This window comes from Colobus angolensis, unplaced genomic scaffold, assembly GCF_000951035.1.
Source record: "Colobus angolensis palliatus isolate OR3802 unplaced genomic scaffold, Cang.pa_1.0 Scaffold188, whole genome shotgun sequence".
In the NCBI taxonomy this organism is placed as follows: Eukaryota; Metazoa; Chordata; class Mammalia; order Primates; family Cercopithecidae; genus Colobus; species Colobus angolensis.
In genome coordinates, this window is record NW_012115021.1 from 4,068,283 (window position 1) to 4,089,139 (window position 20,857).

The window sequence follows — 20,857 nt, forward strand, 5'->3', positions numbered from 1 at the left end:
GGTTTAACCATGTTGGCCAGGCTGGTCTCGAACTCCTGACCTCAGGTGATCCACCTGCCTCGGCCTCCCAAAACTTTTTGAATACCAACATGACACTCAAAGGAAACGCTCACTGGAGCATTTAGGATTTTGGATTTTCAGATCTGAGATGGTCAACTAGGTAAGTGTAATGCAGATATTCCAAAATAAAAAAAAATCTGAAATCTAAGCCACTTCTGGCCCCAAGCATTTCAGACAAGGAGTACTCAACCTGTACTTCACTTTACTATCTTAAAAATTGATTTAGTATGTGTTAAAAATAGATTCAGTATATATGTTATGCTTTAATAACACTTACATTTAAAAATGGATTAGATAGCCCTGTAAGAGACTTACATAATCAGCAGAAATCCCCCCCGCCCCACCAAAAAGAGTGTGTGTGGTCTAAAACTCTTAATTTCTCCCAGAAGAATTTACTATTTTGAATCATCAACTGTGTATTAACTTGTGGAAAGAATAATTTAAATGACAGGATATTAATTAAAAGGATAGAGTATTAAAAATGGTATTGAATATTTCACAAATTCAGGGCCTACCAACTGCCATTTGAGTTTAAGTGAGCTGCAGTTTTTACTTCCAAATAAAACAAATGTAGTATTTTATAAAAAGTTGTATCTTAAAAATTTGTCTTTGAAAAAAGTAGCATGATTGCCATATTCCTATTTGGTTCGATATCACTTTCAGGACCTGATTCTAGCCAGATGACGAAGTTAGATGAGGAATTAACTGAATGGACCACAGTTGTTCTGGTTTCCTCTCGAGGCCGTCTGTGTTCATGGCTAGCCTCTCACAGCAGTATACACAGGACCTGAGGCACACAGTGACTAGTTCTTCCAGCAGGACCTTCCTGTCACATCCTCTAGCCCTGTTCACAACAGTCACCACAAGAATCCCTTGACTCCCAGGCCACCCCGTGATCTGAGTTCTTGTCCCCATAGGGTCTGAGTACATCCCCTAAGCTGATCTCATGCCTCCCCAACTCCAGAACCCCTTTCATTGTGCCCTATAAGAACTCATCAATAAAATTCCCTGTATTCTCAACCTCTTCTCTATTCCTTCCTCTTGCCCTAATTCAGTGCTTCTCAACTCTGGCTGCACTTCAGAATCACCTGGGGAGGTTTTTAAAACACCCAGTGGCCGGACCTCAGCACTCCATACCAAAATCTCTGGGAGGGGCTCCAGGCCTCAGCAGGTTTAAAGCTCCCCCAGATGATGCCACTGTGCAGCCACAGGTGAGAACCACTGGGCTAACTAAAACCCTGTCCTCCCTTCAGTTTCTGCTCCCCAGACAGAACTCCGTTGGAAGGGGCTGTTTCTCTCCCACAGCCCTACCGGAAATGGAACTAGAAGTGAGTAGGAGGCTTGCTCCCCATGGCCACTTCCAGAACACTACAGCCATTTTCCCTGCAATCTGGCTTTCTAAATCTCAGGCAGCTTCTCAAACATGCCAGGACCTCTTGCATGACTGTTTCTCTGCATTTGGGTTTTTTTTGTTTTTTGTTTTGTTTTGTTTTTTTCCTGCAGTAAAGCTCTGTATCTTTTAGCCAGCTTAAAAAAAAAAGTTCTCGTTTCTTTAAAACTAATTGTATTGGTCATCTCACCCCTTCCATGAGTCTTCTTGGTCTCTCTAAGCTTAAAGGTATTCATCAAATGCTTCTCCCACAGCGCTTTCACCTTCCAGTGCTATTTTTAGTACTCATTACATTGCTAGTGAGCAATACTTTGTTACATACAAGGTGAGAAATTAGTGGCAGAAATAGGAAAATTCTGAGCACGTTAGTCTGCAGGGAACCCCAATTCATCAAATGTGGTGCTAATAGAAAACTTAAAAGATAATGTTTTACACCCCCAAAATCTTTTCTTTATTAAAGATAGTTACACTGAAGCTGTGGCTCTATCACAATTGCCATAAGAAAACTGTCATGAGATCAACACTATTAAAAGGACTTAGCTACTGAAGTACCAAATAGTCCCTTAGCAGATAACGGACCTACAGAATAAACACAAACTCGTGGGGCACAGTGGCTCATGCCAGTAATCCCAGCACTTTGAGAGACTGAAGCGGGCAGATCATAAGGTCAGGAGTTCGAGGCCAGCCTGGCCAACATGGTGAAACCCCCATCTCTACTAAAAATACAGAATTAGGCTGGGCGTAGTGGCTGACACCTGTAATCCCAGCACTTTAGGAGGCCGAGGTGGGGGGGATCACGAGGTCAGGAGTTCGAGACCAGCCTGGCTAACGTGGTGAAACCCCCGTCTCTACTAAACAAAATATAAAAAATTAGCCAGGTGTGGTGGCGGGCGCCTGTAGTCCCAGCTACTCGGGAGGCTGAAGCAGGAGAATGGCGTAAACCCAGAGCAAGACTCCGTCTCAAAAAAAAAAAAAAAAAAAGAAATCCTCATAAGAGAACTTCCAAAACTCTTGAGATTCAATCAACACAGGTTGGTCTGAAACAGAATTGTTTCTTCATGATACATAAATCCAGAGATATGAGTAGCTCTGAGCAATCTATGAACCAATTCTACAACTAGGGAACATATAGTAAAAGGTACTGCCAAAGTTAACAAAGGAAAAATACATTACACAAAGCAAGCATTCTACTTGAATATTCAACCTTGATAAATTTAAAACAATGTTATCTAGGGCAAATGACAAATTTATCAGAACCTGATCTGACTTTAAAACAGAGCCCTTTATTTTGACCAGAGGTTAACACATGCTTAATTATACTCTTGGTCAGTCTAGCTAAAGGTTTGCCAATTTCATTGATCTTTGCAAAAAATCAACTTTTCAACTATTTTCTCTGTTGTTTATCTGTTCTCTATTTTGTTTATCTCCACTCTACTCTTTATTATTTCTGTCCTGCTAGCTTTGGATTTAATGTGCTCTTTTTCTTCCAGTTTCTTAAGGTGTAAAGTTAACTGTTGATTTTGGATCTCTTCTTTTTTAATGTTAAGTGTTTATAGCTAAAACTTTCCCTCCAAGTACTGCTCTCACTGCATCCCATAGGTTTTGGTATGATTTTGTTTTCACTCATCTCAAGGTATTTTCTAATTTCACTTATAATTTCTTCTTTGTGTTTTTAAGAGTATGTTAATTTCTACATATTAGTGAATCTTCCATTTTACTTCTATTATTGATTTCTAGTTTCATTCCACTGACATCAGAGAAGATGTTTAATATAATTTCAATATTTTTAAATTTATTGAGACTTGTTTTGTGGCCTAACACATGGTCTATCCTAAAGAATATTCCAAGTACACTTGAGAAAAATGTCTATTGTGCTCATGCTGGGTGTTCTATAGTTACCTGTTACATCAAGTTGAAGCATGGTATTTGTTCAAGCTTTCTATTTCCTTATTGGTCTTCCGTCTACTTGAAGTCTCTAGTTCACTGTCACGCCAGTCCTCTTTCCTCTTTAAACCTTTCAAAGTCTTTGTTCTGGCCAGGCATAGTGGCTCACACCTGTAATCCCAAGACTTTGGGAGGCTGAGGTGGGAGGATTGCTTGAGGTCAGGAATTTGAGACCAGCCTAGGCAATACAGGAAGACCGTGTTTCTACAAAAAATAAAAACATTAGCTTGGTGTGGTGGCATGGACCTGTAGTCCCAGCTACTCAGGAGGCTGAATCCCTTCAGCCCAGGAGGTCGAGGGTGCAGTGGGCTATGACTGCACCACTGCACTCCAGCCTGGATAACAGAGCAAGACCCTGTCTGAAAAAAAAAGAAAAAATCCTCTTTCCATTATAGTATGTCTGGGGGTTTTAGTTGTACTCAGTAGGGAGGAGCAGGGAAAATTAGTCCAACCTATCTTGTCCCTCAACTGTGTTTCATGATGTTTTATCTATATTACAAAAAAAATTCTTGAACAGAGAATACAAAATAGAATCAGACATCTTAGCACTAGTAGGATCCCTCTAGTCCAATCTTATTTTATAGAAGGGGCAATAGGTCCATGAGACTAACTTAATTAATTCCCACAAAGCCATAGAGCTACACAGTAGCAGGGCTAAGGACAAGACCACAGACAGACACATTCATATTACTACATTCAGCACAGTGTAGTACAGCTTTCTGTATGTTCTTTCATCATCACAGATGAAGGTACATTCTTGGTTTATATCTTCTTTCCTTAATTACTGAAATACTCATTAACATGTTGTGATTTTCAGCTAATCTACAGCATAGGACAGAACAAAGTAACACTTTGGAAGAAAATGAAGGTGGCATCTTAGGTGACATATATTTATAAATTCACTTTGGAATAATTTCTGATTTTCTAATACATGGATAAATAGAAACTATCTTGATACATATTAAATTCATATTTTGATGAGTAAAAATTAGGATGTTGTATATACCTTTGGAAGTTCATAAATATGCTTTAACAGGCAGTATATTAAGGTGATTCAATGACTTATACATTACATGAGGTCATTTGAATATATTATAGCAAGAGATTTCATGATGTTTGGTGTTTATTCACGGAATTTTAATTTGATAAAGAAAAAACAAACATGCAGTTTTAAAAGCAGTGACATTTTTCTATTGTTTACATTAATGTTTCTTGCTATTTTCTTATAGATATTTGAAAGTTGACAATATAACACAGGTTAAGTATCCAAAATTCAAAAATGCAAAATCCAAAATTATCCAAAACCCAAAACTTTTGTTATTGCTGTTGTTGAGACAGAGTCTCGCTATGTCACCTAGGCTGGGGTGCAGTGGCTCGATCTCGGCTCACTACAACCTCCACCTCCCGGGTTCAAGCAATTCTCCTGCCTCAGCCTCCCGAGTAGCTGGGCACGTACCATCATGCCAGGCTAATTTTTGTATTTTTAGTAGAGATGGGGTTTCACCATGTTGGTCAGGCTGGTCTTGAACTCCTGACCTTAGGTGATCTGCCCGCTTCAGCCTCCCAAAGTACTGGGATTAGAGGCATGAGCCACTGAAAGTGGCCTCCTTTTTTTTTTTTTTGAGACAGAGTTTTGCTCTTGTTGCCCAGGCTGGAGTGCAATGTTGCGGTCTTGGCTCACTGCAACCTCCACCTTGCAGGTTCAAGAGATTCTCCTGCCTCAGCCTCCTGAGTAGCTGAGACTACAGGCGCCTGCCACCCTGCCTGGCTAATTTTTGTATTTTTTTTTTTTTAGTAGAGACAGGGTTTAACCATGTTGGCCAGGCTGGTCTCGAACTCCTGACCTCAGGTGATCCACCTGCCTCGGCCTCCCAAAACTTTTTGAATACCAACATGACACTCAAAGGAAACGCTCACTGGAGCATTTAGGATTTTGGATTTTCAGATCTGAGATGGTCAACTAGGTAAGTGTAATGCAGATATTCCAAAATAAAAAAAAATCTGAAATCTAAGCCACTTCTGGCCCCAAGCATTTCAGACAAGGAGTACTCAACCTGTACTTCACTTTACTATCTTAAAAATTGATTTAGTATGTGTTAAAAATAGATTCAGTATATATGTTATGCTTTAATAACACTTACATTTAAAAATGGATTAGATAGCCCTGTAAGAGACTTACATAATCAGCAGAAATCCCCCCCGCCCCACCAAAAAGAGTGTGTGTGGTCTAAAACTCTTAATTTCTCCCAGAAGAATTTACTATTTTGAATCATCAACTGTGTATTAACTTGTGGAAAGAATAATTTAAATGACAGGATATTAATTAAAAGGATAGAGTATTAAAAATGGTATTGAATATTTCACAAATTCAGGGCCTACCAACTGCCATTTGAGTTTAAGTGAGCTGCAGTTTTTACTTCCAAATAAAACAAATGTAGTATTTTATAAAAAGTTGTATCTTAAAAATTTGTCTTTGAAAAAAGTAGCATGATTGCCATATTCCTATTTGGTTCGATATCACTTTCAGGACCTGATTCTAGCCAGATGACGAAGTTAGATGAGGAATTAACTGAATGGACCACAGTTGTTCTGGTTTCCTCTCGAGGCCGTCTGTGTTCATGGCTAGCCTCTCACAGCAGTATACACAGGACCTGAGGCACACAGTGACTAGTTCTTCCAGCAGGACCTTCCTGTCACATCCTCTAGCCCTGTTCACAACAGTCACCACAAGAATCCCTTGACTCCCAGGCCACCCCGTGATCTGAGTTCTTGTCCCCATAGGGTCTGAGTACATCCCCTAAGCTGATCTCATGCCTCCCCAACTCCAGAACCCCTTTCATTGTGCCCTATAAGAACTCATCAATAAAATTCCCTGTATTCTCAACCTCTTCTCTATTCCTTCCTCTTGCCCTAATTCAGTGCTTCTCAACTCTGGCTGCACTTCAGAATCACCTGGGGAGGTTTTTAAAACACCCAGTGGCCGGACCTCAGCACTCCATACCAAAATCTCTGGGAGGGGCTCCAGGCCTCAGCAGGTTTAAAGCTCCCCCAGATGATGCCACTGTGCAGCCACAGGTGAGAACCACTGGGCTAACTAAAACCCTGTCCTCCCTTCAGTTTCTGCTCCCCAGACAGAACTCCGTTGGAAGGGGCTGTTTCTCTCCCACAGCCCTACCGGAAATGGAACTAGAAGTGAGTAGGAGGCTTGCTCCCCATGGCCACTTCCAGAACACTACAGCCATTTTCCCTGCAATCTGGCTTTCTAAATCTCAGGCAGCTTCTCAAACATGCCAGGACCTCTTGCATGACTGTTTCTCTGCATTTGGGTTTTTTTTGTTTTTTGTTTTGTTTTGTTTTTTTCCTGCAGTAAAGCTCTGTATCTTTTAGCCAGCTTAAAAAAAAAAGTTCTCGTTTCTTTAAAACTAATTGTATTGGTCATCTCACCCCTTCCATGAGTCTTCTTGGTCTCTCTAAGCTTAAAGGTATTCATCAAATGCTTCTCCCACAGCGCTTTCACCTTCCAGTGCTATTTTTAGTACTCATTACATTGCTAGTGAGCAATACTTTGTTACATACAAGGTGAGAAATTAGTGGCAGAAATAGGAAAATTCTGAGCACGTTAGTCTGCAGGGAACCCCAATTCATCAAATGTGGTGCTAATAGAAAACTTAAAAGATAATGTTTTACACCCCCAAAATCTTTTCTTTATTAAAGATAGTTACACTGAAGCTGTGGCTCTATCACAATTGCCATAAGAAAACTGTCATGAGATCAACACTATTAAAAGGACTTAGCTACTGAAGTACCAAATAGTCCCTTAGCAGATAACGGACCTACAGAATAAACACAAACTCGTGGGGCACAGTGGCTCATGCCAGTAATCCCAGCACTTTGAGAGACTGAAGCGGGCAGATCATAAGGTCAGGAGTTCGAGGCCAGCCTGGCCAACATGGTGAAACCCCCATCTCTACTAAAAATACAGAATTAGGCTGGGCGTAGTGGCTGACACCTGTAATCCCAGCACTTTAGGAGGCCGAGGTGGGGGGGATCACGAGGTCAGGAGTTCGAGACCAGCCTGGCTAACGTGGTGAAACCCCCGTCTCTACTAAACAAAATATAAAAAATTAGCCAGGTGTGGTGGCGGGCGCCTGTAGTCCCAGCTACTCGGGAGGCTGAAGCAGGAGAATGGCGTGAACCCAGGAGGCGGAGCTTGCAGAGAGCCGAGATCATGCCACTGCACTCCAGCCTGGGCGACAGAGCGAAACTCCATCTCAAAAAAAAAAAAGAAGAAACACAAACTCTACAGATGGCAATTTACTGGATTTATTAAAATGACACAAACAGTGGGCTAATACATTTAACTCTAACTTTAACATTGCTCTAGGCTGGGCACAGTAGCATATGCCTGTAATCCCCAATACTTTAGGCTGAGGTGGGAAGATCACTTGAGCCTGGGAGGTCAAGGCTGCAGTAAGCCCTGAACACACCACTGCACTCCAGCCTGGGTGACACAGCGAGACCTCGTCTTAAGAAAACAAAAACAAACAAACAAAAACACAAAAGAACACACTGCTCTACATGAAATAGTTTACTTTAATTGGTTTTTGGTTATTTACGCTATAAATAAGTCTTTTTTTAAAAAAAAATGTCACTTCTTCAGAGCTGAGCCAAAAGACCATGCCCTAGTCTCTAGTCTTGCCACAGGAAAATGTGAAACACAAACTACTTAATTGTGTATATAGTCACTAGGTTCTTCTTGATCTTACCTATAGTACGAAAAATAAAAAGATGTTTCTTTTAACTTATTCCTTTTCCTAACTCCAGGGCCCCATCTGTATAACTTAATCCAGATGTTCACATCACTGGCTTGAATAAGTATGAGCCAGCTAAACTGCATGTTATGCTGAAAACCTATACTTCATCTCTCTCACTTGATAAAAGAATAATATGCTTTTGGTGTACGTAGAAACAATCTTTATATATCTCTGTATGCATATTGCAAATGTACAAACTCATTTTTCTTACCTACTTAAAACCTGGAAAGCCAGGTTTGGTAGGGTCTGCCTATGATCCCTAACTACTTGAGAATAGTAGTTTTCAAATTTAAGAAATCCTCATAAAAGAACTTCCAAAACTCTTGAGATTCAACCAACACAAGTTGGTCTGAAACAGAATTGTTTCTTCATGATACATGAATCCAGAGATATGAGTAGCTCTGAGCAATTTATGAACCAATTCTACAACTAGGGAACATATAGTGAAAGGTACTGACAAAGCTAACAAAGGAAAAATATATTACACAAAACAAGCATTCCACTTGAATATTCAACCTTGATAAATTTAAAACAATGTTATCTAGGCCAAATGATAAATTTATCAGAACCTGATTTTACTTTAAAATAGAGCCCTTTATTTTGACCATTGATCCTCTCCCCATTGCTTGTTTTTGTCAGGTTTGTCAAAGATCAAATGGTTGTAGATGTGTGGTGTTATTTCTGAGGTCTCTGTTCTGCTCCACTGGTCTATATGTCTGTTTTGATACCAGTACCATGCTCTTTTGGTTACTGTAGCCTTGTAGTATAGTTTGAAGTCAGGTAGCATGATGCCTCTAGCTTTGTTCTTTTTGCTTAGGATTGTCTTGGCTATATGGGGTCTTCTTTGATTCCATATGAAATTTCAAATAGTTTTTTATCACTCTGTGAAGAATGTCAATGGTAGTTTGATGGGAATATCATTGAATCTATAAATTACTTTGGGCAGCCAGGCACAGTGGCTCACGCCTGTAATCTCAGCACTTTGGGAGGCCGAGGTGGGTGGATCACGAGGTCAGGAGATCGAGATCATCCTGGCTAACACAGTTAAATCCCGTCTCTACTAAAAAATACAAAAAATTAGCCGGGCGTGGTGGCGGGCACCTGTAGTCCCAGCTATTTGGGAGGCTGAGGCAGGAGAATGGCGTGAACCCAGGAGGCGGAGCTTGCAGTGAGCCGAGATCACACCACTGCACTCGGGGGTGACAGTGTGAGACTCCGTCTCAAAAAAAAAAAAAAAATTACTTCCGGCAATAAGGCCATTTTCACGATATTGATTCTTCCTATCCATAAGGATAGAATGTTTTTCCATTTGTTTGTGTCCTCTCTAATTTTCTTGAGCAGTGGTTTGTAGTTCTCCCTGAAGAGGTCCTTCACATCCCTTGTTAGCTGTATTCCTAGGTATTTTAATCTCTTTGCAGTGATTGTGAATGGGAGTTCATTCATAATTTGGCTCTCTGCTTGCCTGTTCTTGGTGTAAAGGAATGCTTGTGCTTTTTGCACAGTGATTTTGTATCCTAACAGGCGTTTTATAAATAAAGATATCAATGATCAAAGAAGCTAGGAAATTGCTGGCTTTAACAAAATTTACCAGCTTTACTTAACTGTGGGCCTCCAAAGCCTTTAGTGAGCTCACTTGCACAGTGACTCTCCCAGAGGGGTAGAGGGGCAGCAGTCTGCAAATCTGTACCACAGAGCCCTATTAATATCTCCCAGAGACTGTTTTATCACAAGCAGTTTGGGAAAGACTACAATATATAGGTATCCCATACAAGTGGTTAGTAAGACTCTCCTAGGGTCAATATCAACTTGACATGGCACAAAAACTAGATATAACCATGTGTTTATTGCCCAGGACTTCATATATTTGAATATGTGTGTCCCACTTACAGTGGGTGAAAGGAGGGAATAGGGGAGAGAAATGGAATGTGGATCTTCTGCCTCCATTTCTTACACACCTGTTCCTAAAATCTGAAATCTCCATAGTTAGGCAGCTGAGCCGGAGGCTTAGGCTGAGTACTGGGCTCACTGTTTATATTGTGATGGGAAATCTAGTGGACAAAGAAGCAGACTCATTCATTAACAGTGACTAGAGAATTCCCAGTTCCCCCACTCAGATCTTTGGTGACTAAGCTCCAAAAGCAGGCAAGAAGCCCACCTCAAGCAGCTCAGATGAAGACTGCCGATAGCAGCAGCATATTTTGGGACCAGGAAGTAACTACTGGCATTTGTACAGCAAGAGAAAGCTAGGAGGTTGGTTATAAAAGCCCTTTCAGACAGGTCTTCCACGCATTCAACCAGGTGACTCTCAAGCCCCAGGCGTGAACTAGCAGCTAGCAAATGCCTGCTCATTTTGTTGTGACCAAGTCCAGGTTTGCTGTTGGTGTGGAGCAGAAGCCTCATCTCATCAAGGTCCTCCTTAGGGGCCTGTGATGAAAGCCTCCATTGCAAGTGCAATGGATCTGCTGTCTGGCTGTATACATAGACACTTAGAATCCAGTGGTGGTAACAAGAGGGGCCTTTAGGAGATAGACAGCAATTTGGGAGCTGGCTCTACTATTTACTAGCTATGCCACTTTGGGTAACTTGCTTAGCCCCCGTATACTTCAACTTCCTTATCTGTAAAAAAGGGATAGTATTAGTAACTGTATCTACCTCAGAGGGCTTTTGTGAGGATTAAATAGTGCACTGAAAGCACTTAGCACAAAGCCTGAATTATTGGAGATGCTCAATAGACATAGCTAATAATTTGAATGAGAAGAAATTACAGCCAAGGAAAGGCTTAGGGCAAAACTAAGGTTTGGCATTAGATATACAGCAGGGACTCAATAAATACTTGTTGATGGTTCAACCAGTATCTCTTAAGGCCAATGTTAGATCTTGGAAAGGAGTTCTTGCTGGTTTATATGCAGGTCAGGAAGAAATGGGCTTTTTATTACCCTTCACACTAAAGCAGGAAGCCAATACCTCATAGTATTTGCATCTCAAGGTTGAGTGGATGCTAAAAACCATTTCATTCACTGAAAGAAGGACAAGCATGTGTTAAAAGTGGTTTCAGTGACTCATGAGTCCTGAGATGTCCCCATATGGAAGGATAGCTCTGAACCACCCAGAACAATGAAGTAGAAACAGGGACTGTCTACTGAGAAATTTCCCAACATTTTCTGCCAAAAATCAGAAAGGGTCTTTAAAGATAGAAAGTTTCTTCAGCAGCAATTAACAAAAGGAAAGATCTGTAGCACCATACACCACACTCCATGGATTTACTGTTTCCTTCTCATTTTCAGCTCTGCAAAGTATTGATGAGTAAGGCCATAGTGGCACATGTAAATAAGGCAGAATTAATTTAGGGGTAAAACAGATCTTGGTGACATGCTCTCCCACTCCTGCTATTTCAGCTTTTTGTTCTGAGGAAAAGTACCATCCTAAAGAAAGTACCATAGTCCAAAACCATGGCACTAACCCCATGTTGATAACCATTTATTTTTCGTTTCTGTAGAATTAACACAGCTCCTAAAGTGCTGATGAAAATATAGGTACTCAGATTGCACATACTATACAGAAAAACCATGTCCTACCTCCAATCAGAGAGAGGCCCCTTCTTCTACTCTTCTCTGGGGATGAAAACAGATGCACCCCTGGACAACCAAGAGTGAACTAGTATATGTATGCTTGGTGGCTTATTGGGGAAACTTTCTTTTTCCACGTGAGGCTGGGGAGCTGGCTGGATGAGAATAAATTAAACCACTCTCTGCTCTCTTTACAGGGTATCAGCTTGGGAATCTCATGGACCTGATCTGTGGCGATCAAACCCTTGCAAAGAAGCACAGTGATAGGACAACTTCCCTATCACCGAACAGTTTACATAAATCAAATATGTCTCCTACCTGTGATGGACAAGGTCTCGGAGGGAGCGCAGGTGGTGGGGGTAACAATCCTGACTTGGTAGCTAAAAAGAAAAACACATACTGTTAAGGATCACCCCCAAAAACAAACAACAAAAAACTCTTACGCTTGTTAACTTGGAATGGCAATGGCATTTGCATTTAACATCTTTAAGTTTTTACAATCCTTCTGAAGGCTTAAGAAAAAAGAGTACATGTTATTTCTAATCCCTTTTTCATTTTCATCCCAACCCAAACTCAAGTATTTATGTAGGCTGTTATGATTAAGATGACATAATAAAACTACAGAAAAGACACCTAAAACGCAGCATGGGAAAGGTGGTCAATTCCTCATTATTCTAATGTTATTTAGTTTCAAACAATCTAGGACAAAAGTCAGAAAGGGTCTTCTTTGATTTCTCTCATATTTCTCCCCAGCTCTCAGCCACTACACTGCTCATTAGCTCAGTGAGTAGGCTACAGAAACTAAGGGAGCTGGAACCCAAATGAGGAAGCTTGGCCACCCTGTAAATGCTCCTGGGAATGGATCTGAAAGCAGTGAGGGAGGCTGACAGTGATGGACTGAAATGATATTTAGAGATTCTTCAAAGACCTCAATTTCTTTTTCTCTCCCTAATATTTATTATCAGGGATATCTAAAGCTGTTTCCAAAATAATCTGGCCACATCTGAAGAATCTTTACAAAGTACCAGTCTAACTTGAAATTTTGTGAGATACAGAGAATACTGGGTTAAGCCAAGAACATCTGAATTGTACCTTAGCAGTGAAAATAAACAGCTGCTATGAAATTATAAATAAAGTTCATAATAGCACACAAGAAATAAGTTTAGCATTACACACTGGCAAGTTAAACCACATTCTTTACAAACTCCTTAGAAAAACACTATCATCCAAATAACTATATGTAGTTTATTTGCAAATTTGTACTATGCATTTGGACAATCTTCTGGGCCTTAAAAAATAAATCAGAGCAATGTACCAAGAATATAAAAGATTTTGCAAATTACTTTTGATTTCCCTTAGCTAGCTGGATCAGACAAGGTAGAAGACGGAGTTTGGTGTGTTCCACAAATGTAACTCAGGGTAATATCACAGAGATTTTCATTTTGAGCCAGTGCATGGATACGGTACAATCATGTGGGCCTATCTATGATTTCTCTCAATCTGTCTTTCATTAAAATTTATGAAACACATTGGTGGGTCAAAACTCCAGAGGTGGTGAGACCTTGAACAGCTGTCAATAACAAAGCACACAGCAGGAGAGAATGCTGAAAGTCTTCAGGAATTATTCATCTCAGGGTTCCTACTCTTTAGATCCTCACAGATTGGACCTTTAAAATTAATTTACTTTCAAAATAAATGAAACAGGCCAGGCATGGTGGCTCATGCTGTAGTCCTAGCACTTTGGGAAGCCAAGGTAGGCGGATCCCTTGAGCTCAGGAGTTTGAGACTGGCATGGGCAACATGGAGAAACCCCTTATCTACAAAAAATACAAAAATTAGCCAGGCTTGGTAATGCACGCCTGGAGTCCCAGCTACTTGGGAGGCTAAGACGGAAGGATCACTTGAACCCAGGAGTCGAAGCTTCAGTGAGCCATGATTGTGCCACTGCACTCCAGCCTGGGCAACAGAGTGAGAACCTGTCTCATTCATAAATAAATAAAATAAAATAAAATAAATCTATGCAAGCTTCTAAGGGAAAGGTGAAGCAATTGTATTAATGTGTGTTAAAACAACTCTTTATCAACAAAAAAGAGGACTATACAAGATATGATGAGCCATTTAATTAAATTGACTTCTGCTTCCAGCCAAGATGAAGTAACAAAAAGCAGATTTACCCACCCATTTAAAACAACCAAAGACACATAGAAGAAAAAAAAAAAAAACATGAAACAACAGTTTTCAAGGCACTAGAAAACCAGGCAACAAAAGACAGTGACCCCTGAGAGAGAGAAACCAACCAGGTAAGCCCTGTGGCTGACTGTCCCTACTCACTGCCTTGAGAGTTATTAGAAACAGTATTTAGATCCTGATTCGAATCTCATTAAGTTCTTTTGTATGATTTAATTGTTTTAAAAGACAAATACCCTGCTCTTGTAAAAGATGATGTGTGGGTCTATTTCTGAATATACTTTTAGATAAAAGCATGTCACCTACAACACCATTTATTGGGGTTTATCAGAAGCTGCCCCAAATATGAAGAAGAAATGGGGTAAAAGACTGAAGCCATTTAATATGGAATCCTGTTTTAGTTTCTCACAATTGAGCTTCAAGCAACAAAATAGTATCACAAGTATGTGTCCGTTGTTCATTGTGAATCTCTCATTGTAAGAGCTGGCATAGGTTATCTTCCTCATTAAATTCTGAGAGCATTTTTGGGGGGGAAGCCCCCACACTTCTATGAAAAATATTATACTTGACAGGATATCACTCTGTTGCCCAGGCTGGAGTGCAGTGGCATGATCATTAACACTGCAGTCTCAAACTCCTGGGCTCAAGAAATCCTCCCACCTCGGCCTCCTAAAGTGTTGGGATTACAGGTATCAGCTACTGTGCCCAACCATATTAAATAAATATTAAGAGCAGCTTTGTTTCATCTTTTCAGTACCTTTGCCACGTTTTTTATTTTTCCAGTCTTACCTAGTTAGAATTATCTACTGTAAAAGTTGAATTTCAATGGCGATAATGGACATTCTTGTCTTTTCTTGATCTCAAAGGGGAGCATTTACTAGCTCACCATAAGGTATAGTGTTGGTGTTTGCTGTAGGTATGTCGCAGATACCCTTTAACAGATTATGAAGGCAGTGCGGGCAGCGGGTAGTGGGCAGCACAGAGTGTAAGGCTCTTTTGTTTGGCTGAGGGGAGGGCCGTTGGCTGAGGCCTGTGGTACGCCATTTCAGTGAGGGGCTCCACTGCGGCTACCCTTGCTGCTTTTCTGAGCGCCACTCCTGCGGCTGACCCGACATGCCAGTAGTGCAGCACCGATTCCTCTCTGGCTCTTGGGTGCTGCTCTGAGCAGCGTCACCCTTTACACCAGAAAGGTGGCGCACGCTATGGGGAAAAAACAAAACAAGAAGAAAGTGGAGGAGGTGCTAGAAGAGGAGGAACAGGAATATGTGGTGGAAAAAGTTCTCCACCGAGTGGTAAAGGGCAAAGTGGAGTACCTTCTAAAGTGGAAGGGGTTCTCAGATGAGGACAACACATGGGAGCCAGAAGAGAACCTGGATTGCCCCGACCTCATGAGTTTCTGCCATCACAGAAAAACAGCACATGAGACAGATAAATCAGAGGGAGGCGAGCACAAAGCTGATTATGATTCTGAAGATAAGGGATAGGAGAGCAAACCAAAGAAGAAGAAAGAAGAGTCAGAAAAGTCACGAGTCTTTGCTTGGGGTTTGGAGCCGGAGCAGATTATTGGAGCTACAGACTCCACTGGAGAGTTCATGTTCCTGATGAAAGGGAAAAACTCTGATGAGGCTGACCTGGTCCCTGCCAAGGAAGTCAATGTCACATGCCCACGGGTTGTCATATCCTTCTATGAGGAAAGGCTGATGTGGCGTTCCTACCCCAAAGAGGATGATGACAAAAAAGATGACAAGAATTAACTCTCCTGAGTACCAGCCCCTGTCACATCTAACTGTGGGTTTCAAGTGGGAAGGAAAGAAGTTCTACTTGTCTTGACACCACAGAGGTGGCTTGAGAAGATGCCCTTTGAAGAGCCAGTATTGTTTCTGTACCCTGCAGCAGCCCAAGTGTTTTAAAGCCATTCCAAGCTGTATAGTTTGCACATCCATCTCAGTGGAGGGGAAGGGGGATAAGTGCTTCAAAGCAACCTTTTCTGCTTTTTCTCAGATGAGGACAACACATGGGAGCCAGAAGAGAACCTGGATTGCCCCGACCTCATGAGTTTCTGCCGTCACAGAAAAACAGCACATGAGACAGATAAATCAGAGGGAGGCGAGCACAAAGCTGAGGTGAGAAAAAGCAAAGGATCCTCTATGAAGGACAAAACTTGTAGAACTGGGTGAGTGGGAGAGCAAAAACATACTGTAGATAATCAAAGAGCATCTCCGCAGTGCACAACTTTCCTCCCAATAGTGTTAACTCTGCATTTTTACAGCGTAGCACATGTGTAGTTTTTGGCTATTACTGGTGTATTATGTGGGAGAGGGAGTAATGGGGAGGGGGGAAAGGAAGATGGGTAGCATCATTTTGATTAAAATTTCGGGCCTGATAGGGGAAATGGTGAAGCAATGCAAAGAACAGAAAACTAATGATTTGCTTTTATGTCCAGAATATTTTACCTTTGAAAAAATGTCACTGGCACCATAAATACAGACTGAGAGACTGTTTAAAAGCTGTGAATGTCTGAAATCTATAAGCCAAAGTGTTTCCTGCCTAAACTTACTGCACTTAGTCCCACAAAGGACTAAGCCAGTTAATAAGTTACCAGAGTTGCCATTTTGGAGATGGAAATTGACTGAAGAAGGAAGGTCTTTTATTGGAGAGTATATAGTACAAGCAGATCATTCTGCCTCAGAGGTACTAATTCCTGAAATTAGAAGACACTTTCTTTTCCAATAATGAAGTTATAAATATCAGCTTGTTCACCCTAGCCACTGGCTGAGGTGTTGGGGTGGTAGAGGAGATGGTAAGACAGGAGGGAAAGTAAAGGGCCCACGCTCTTAGTTGGGAGAACTTTTGCAGCCATTCTCTTTTTTGAGCTTTGAACACTGAAACCATTGGTGGCAGGGTTCAGTCACTGATAGCACAAGTTTCACTGAATTGATTCAAGAGTTGAATGATTTCAAAACTCTTGGTCTCAGGAGAAGATTAAACTTTCATACTGGGCAGTGGTTCACTTTAAAACACACACACACAAAAAACAAATAAAACCATTTTTTAAGAAATCCTAAGAAGCAACTGATACCCAAAATGCTCTGTCTTGAGTCGTGAGATCCATCAGTTCTTGATATCATGTAGACTTGAATCTAGAGCTACACTGTAAAATCTTTTTAGGCATGTGTTAGATTTCTTTGAAAACTTTGTTTGAATGTAAACTTCATACCACACTGTCAGTTTTTATCTTAATAAAACTATAGATTTATCATCCCTGAAAAGAAATAGATTATTATGAAAATTCCTATCCTTATTTTGAGACTTCTTTTCAGGATAATTTGTTGTTGGATTTTAATCGGAGCTATAACTCCAGCCACCGAGATGATGGTATGATTTTTTCCTTATAATTTGTTAATGTGGTAAATTACATTCTGGATTGTCTAATATGAAAACACCCTTGCAGACCTGAATAATCTCAACTTCGTCAGGTTTTTATACCTGCTAGATTTGGTTAGCTGATATTTTGTTTAGGATTTTTGCAACTATCTTCATGAGTGAGACTGGCAAGTGATGTCCTTTCTCATATGGTCCTCTATTATGCTTCATTCAGGTGGACAGCACCAGCCCCCATCCCCTACCATGCCCTGTTTATACTCTTAAATAGGCTGTATAAGATTGGAATTTTTTCTTGAATACCAAGTAAAAATTTTCCCAGGAGAGCCACCTGAGCCTGGAGTTTTCTTTAAACAAGATTTTAAACTAATGATTCTACTTCTTGAATTGTCATAGGACTCTTCAGACTTTCTAATTCTTAAGTCGATTCTGATAAATGATATTTTTCTAGGCATTTATTCATTGTCTAAAATTTCAAATTTATTAGCATAAGGGTGTCCATACCCCTCTCTTATTATTTATTTTAATCTCTGCATGTGTAATTGTCTTTTTCCATTTCTCATACTCAAGTTTTCCTTCATTAATCTCAGCTGGCATTTTGTCAGTTTTGTTACTCTTTTCAAAAAACCAACTTTTAACTTTTTTGAGCCTCTGTATTGTATGCTTGCTTTCTGTATTATTAATGCTGCTTATCTTCTTCCATTTACTTTCTTTGGGCATATCTTGTTCTTTTTCTACCTTAAATTGTTTGCTTAGTTCACTAATTTGTAGCTTTTATTTTCTAATATAAGCATTTAGGGTTATAAATTTTTTTCCAAGTACCTCCTTAGTAGAATATCATAGGTTTTTATTTGTGATGTTATCACTCAGTGCCAAAAGCTTCCTAATTTCCATTACAGTTTATTTTATGATGTCTAAAGTATGTCTTTTAGAATTTCCTTAATTGAGAAGTCTATTAGTAGCAAACTTAGTTTATTTGACTGAAAAGTCGTTTTTCCTCTCTTGAAAGAGGATTTAATTAGGTATAGAATTCTAAATTGACAGGTATTTTTTCCCAGCACATTGACGGCAACATTCCACTGCCTTCTGGTTTCCACTATTGCTATTAAGAAGCCAGCTCTCAGTCGAATCATTCTTTTGTTAGATAGACCATCTTCTCTCTGGTTGCTTTTAAGATCTCCTCTTTGTTTTTGGTACACTGAAATATCAAACTTTATCCTATGTCTGCACATGTATTTCTCTATCATCATTTTATTTTATCACTTTGCTTGAGCTTCACTGCAATTTCTGAACCATGTAGCAACCCATTAATTTTGGTCAACTCTCAGTGATTCTTTAAATGTTGTCTTTTTACCATTTTTCCCTCCCCTCTCCTTCAAGAGCTTTCTAACTGTACTGTGTTCTAGATAATTTTCTACAATCTACTGTCCAAGTAACCAATTCCCTCTTTAGCTGTTCTTAATGTCTAACAAAATCCAGTCTTCAAGTTTATTTTATGGAACTGTTCTTTTCTAGAAGTTCTATTTGGTCTTTTTTGAAAATGCTTTTTCATTTTTATAATTTGTTGGCCACTCATTTTCTTCCTCTTTTCTTTCAACATATTTATATAATTTCAATATCTGAGGGCTTTGTATTTCCTGTTTGTTCTTGCTCATTGTGCTTCACTTCCTACTGTGTTTAGCAACCTGTGACTCTGAACTCATATTCCTTGGAACTTTATCTATAGGAAAACTTTGAGGCATGTGGAAAGTGAATGCCTCTTCCCTCTATTGCTTCTGCCAGAAACCCGAGGGTACTATCAACCTGGGACCACTTTAAACTAAAATCTTGGCTTGATACTGTGTAAAATTCCTCATTTCTGCTACATGACCCAACGTTTTATTAAATGTCCTATCCAAAGACTTTTGAGTATAGACAGCAGTTCAAATACATGCAACTAACCTCACTCTTAACTCATTAACACAAAAATGAAGAGAACTGTTTAAGCGCTCTTGTTTAAGTTTGGAACTGGGAAAACAGATGAGCAAGTGATAGCTGACTAGACAGATCTGAGAAAGCAGGGAGCAACCAATTTGTACCACAGAAGCTCCCCAGTTCTCAGGAATTGGTGGCATCAAACTCCTTTGAATGTAGGGGTAAAATGAGGAAAGCAATAAAACCCTAAAGCCATGAACTAATAGTGGATTTACTTCCTATCCTTCAGGAAAAGGGTATACTTTGACAAGACCCTCAGGATCTGGTTCTAGCTATTCTTCATGCTGTTTTTGGCTTCAGGGGCCCTACTCTTACAGTCCCCTCTGCTGTAGTATCTATACCTTATATCTGTCTCACCTGATAACTCAAAATACAGTATAAGTGATCAACAAATATTTCTTTAAACTATCTTAAGATCTATAGGATTATGTTCCATCCTCACAAAAACAAAAAGAAAACAAAAAAATGACTGATCGAAGCAGTTTAGGAGCAGTTAGATCCTGAGATTTTCTCCCACATTCTGCACAGTTTCAGCATGTTTCTCACTCCAGCAAAATGCTAGATATAGTTTTCTTTTCAGGGAAGGCACCAGGCCCAGATGAAGGCATGAGGGCCGTGCTGAAAACAGACAGATTCAGTAAAAATATGCACTTTGGATGCTGAGATTCTTCCAGCCTTCTTCCCTTCTGCTCCCGGACTGCTGCTTCCTTCCAGAGATTAGCAGAATGTGTTCCAAAGAATCAGATCAGCCAGGAAGAGACATCTAAAGAATTGATATCAAGGGATCTCCAACAGGATGGCCTGGCCAGACCATTCTACCATGAAGCCAATAGCTGGCAACTTCCATCAATTTGCTCATATACTCCAACCAACTTTTTATCCTTCATTATTAAATATAAGTGGATGACTAAGTATTACCAGATATCTGCAGAAAATGTTCTAACCTAAGGTAGGGATCAATAAAAACAGGAAAAAGTGACCCCAAAGAAATAGACTAGACCTTTACTAGGAGAAAATGTTAAAATATATATTACTAATATCATCAGAATGATCATTAAGTTTATTCCAGAAACATTTAAACACTAACTATGTGGGAGGTATTGTTCAAGGTATTGGGAAAATATCCATGAGAAAAGCAGGGAAAAAAAGCTACACCCTTATGAAGCTCATATTCTACTGAGAAAAGAGACAATGGGGTAGGGAGTGACAGATAAAATTTTAACTAGAGTCATCAGAGAAAGTCTCAATAAGATATAAGATACGCTATTTGCTAAGATGAAATAATGGGATGGTATTTAAAAACAACATTCAGAAAACAAAACAAAAAAAGAATACTTGGAAATTAAAAGTAAGATAGCAGAAAGAGAATAGAAAGGTCAAGAATAATCTGAGGAAATCTTCCAGAAAGTAGGGTAGTAGCCAAATAAAAGATCCACAAAGAGAAACAGAGAAAACGGCAGGAAAAATAATCAACTAAATGGTTCAATAAAATTTCCCAGAAATGAAGAATATGAGTTTCTAAATTTAAAGGACCCACTGAA

At 39.9% G+C, this 20,857-nt stretch overlaps 1 protein-coding gene and 1 pseudogene across 3 annotated transcripts in view; one reads left to right on the plus strand and one right to left on the minus strand.

Moving 5' to 3' along the window:
* REPS2 (RALBP1 associated Eps domain containing 2) overlaps window positions 1–20,857 on the minus strand; it is a 200,979-nt gene that overhangs the window by 34,080 nt on the left and 146,042 nt on the right. For all 3 annotated transcript variants that reach the window (XM_011940240.1, XM_011940239.1, XM_011940241.1), the window contains one exon: window positions 12,093–12,154. In XM_011940240.1, the coding sequence (XP_011795630.1) occupies window positions 12,093–12,154 (62 nt within the window). The remainder of the gene's footprint in view (window positions 1–12,092; window positions 12,155–20,857) is intronic.
* On the plus strand, window positions 15,164–15,715 carry LOC105510442 (annotated as a pseudogene).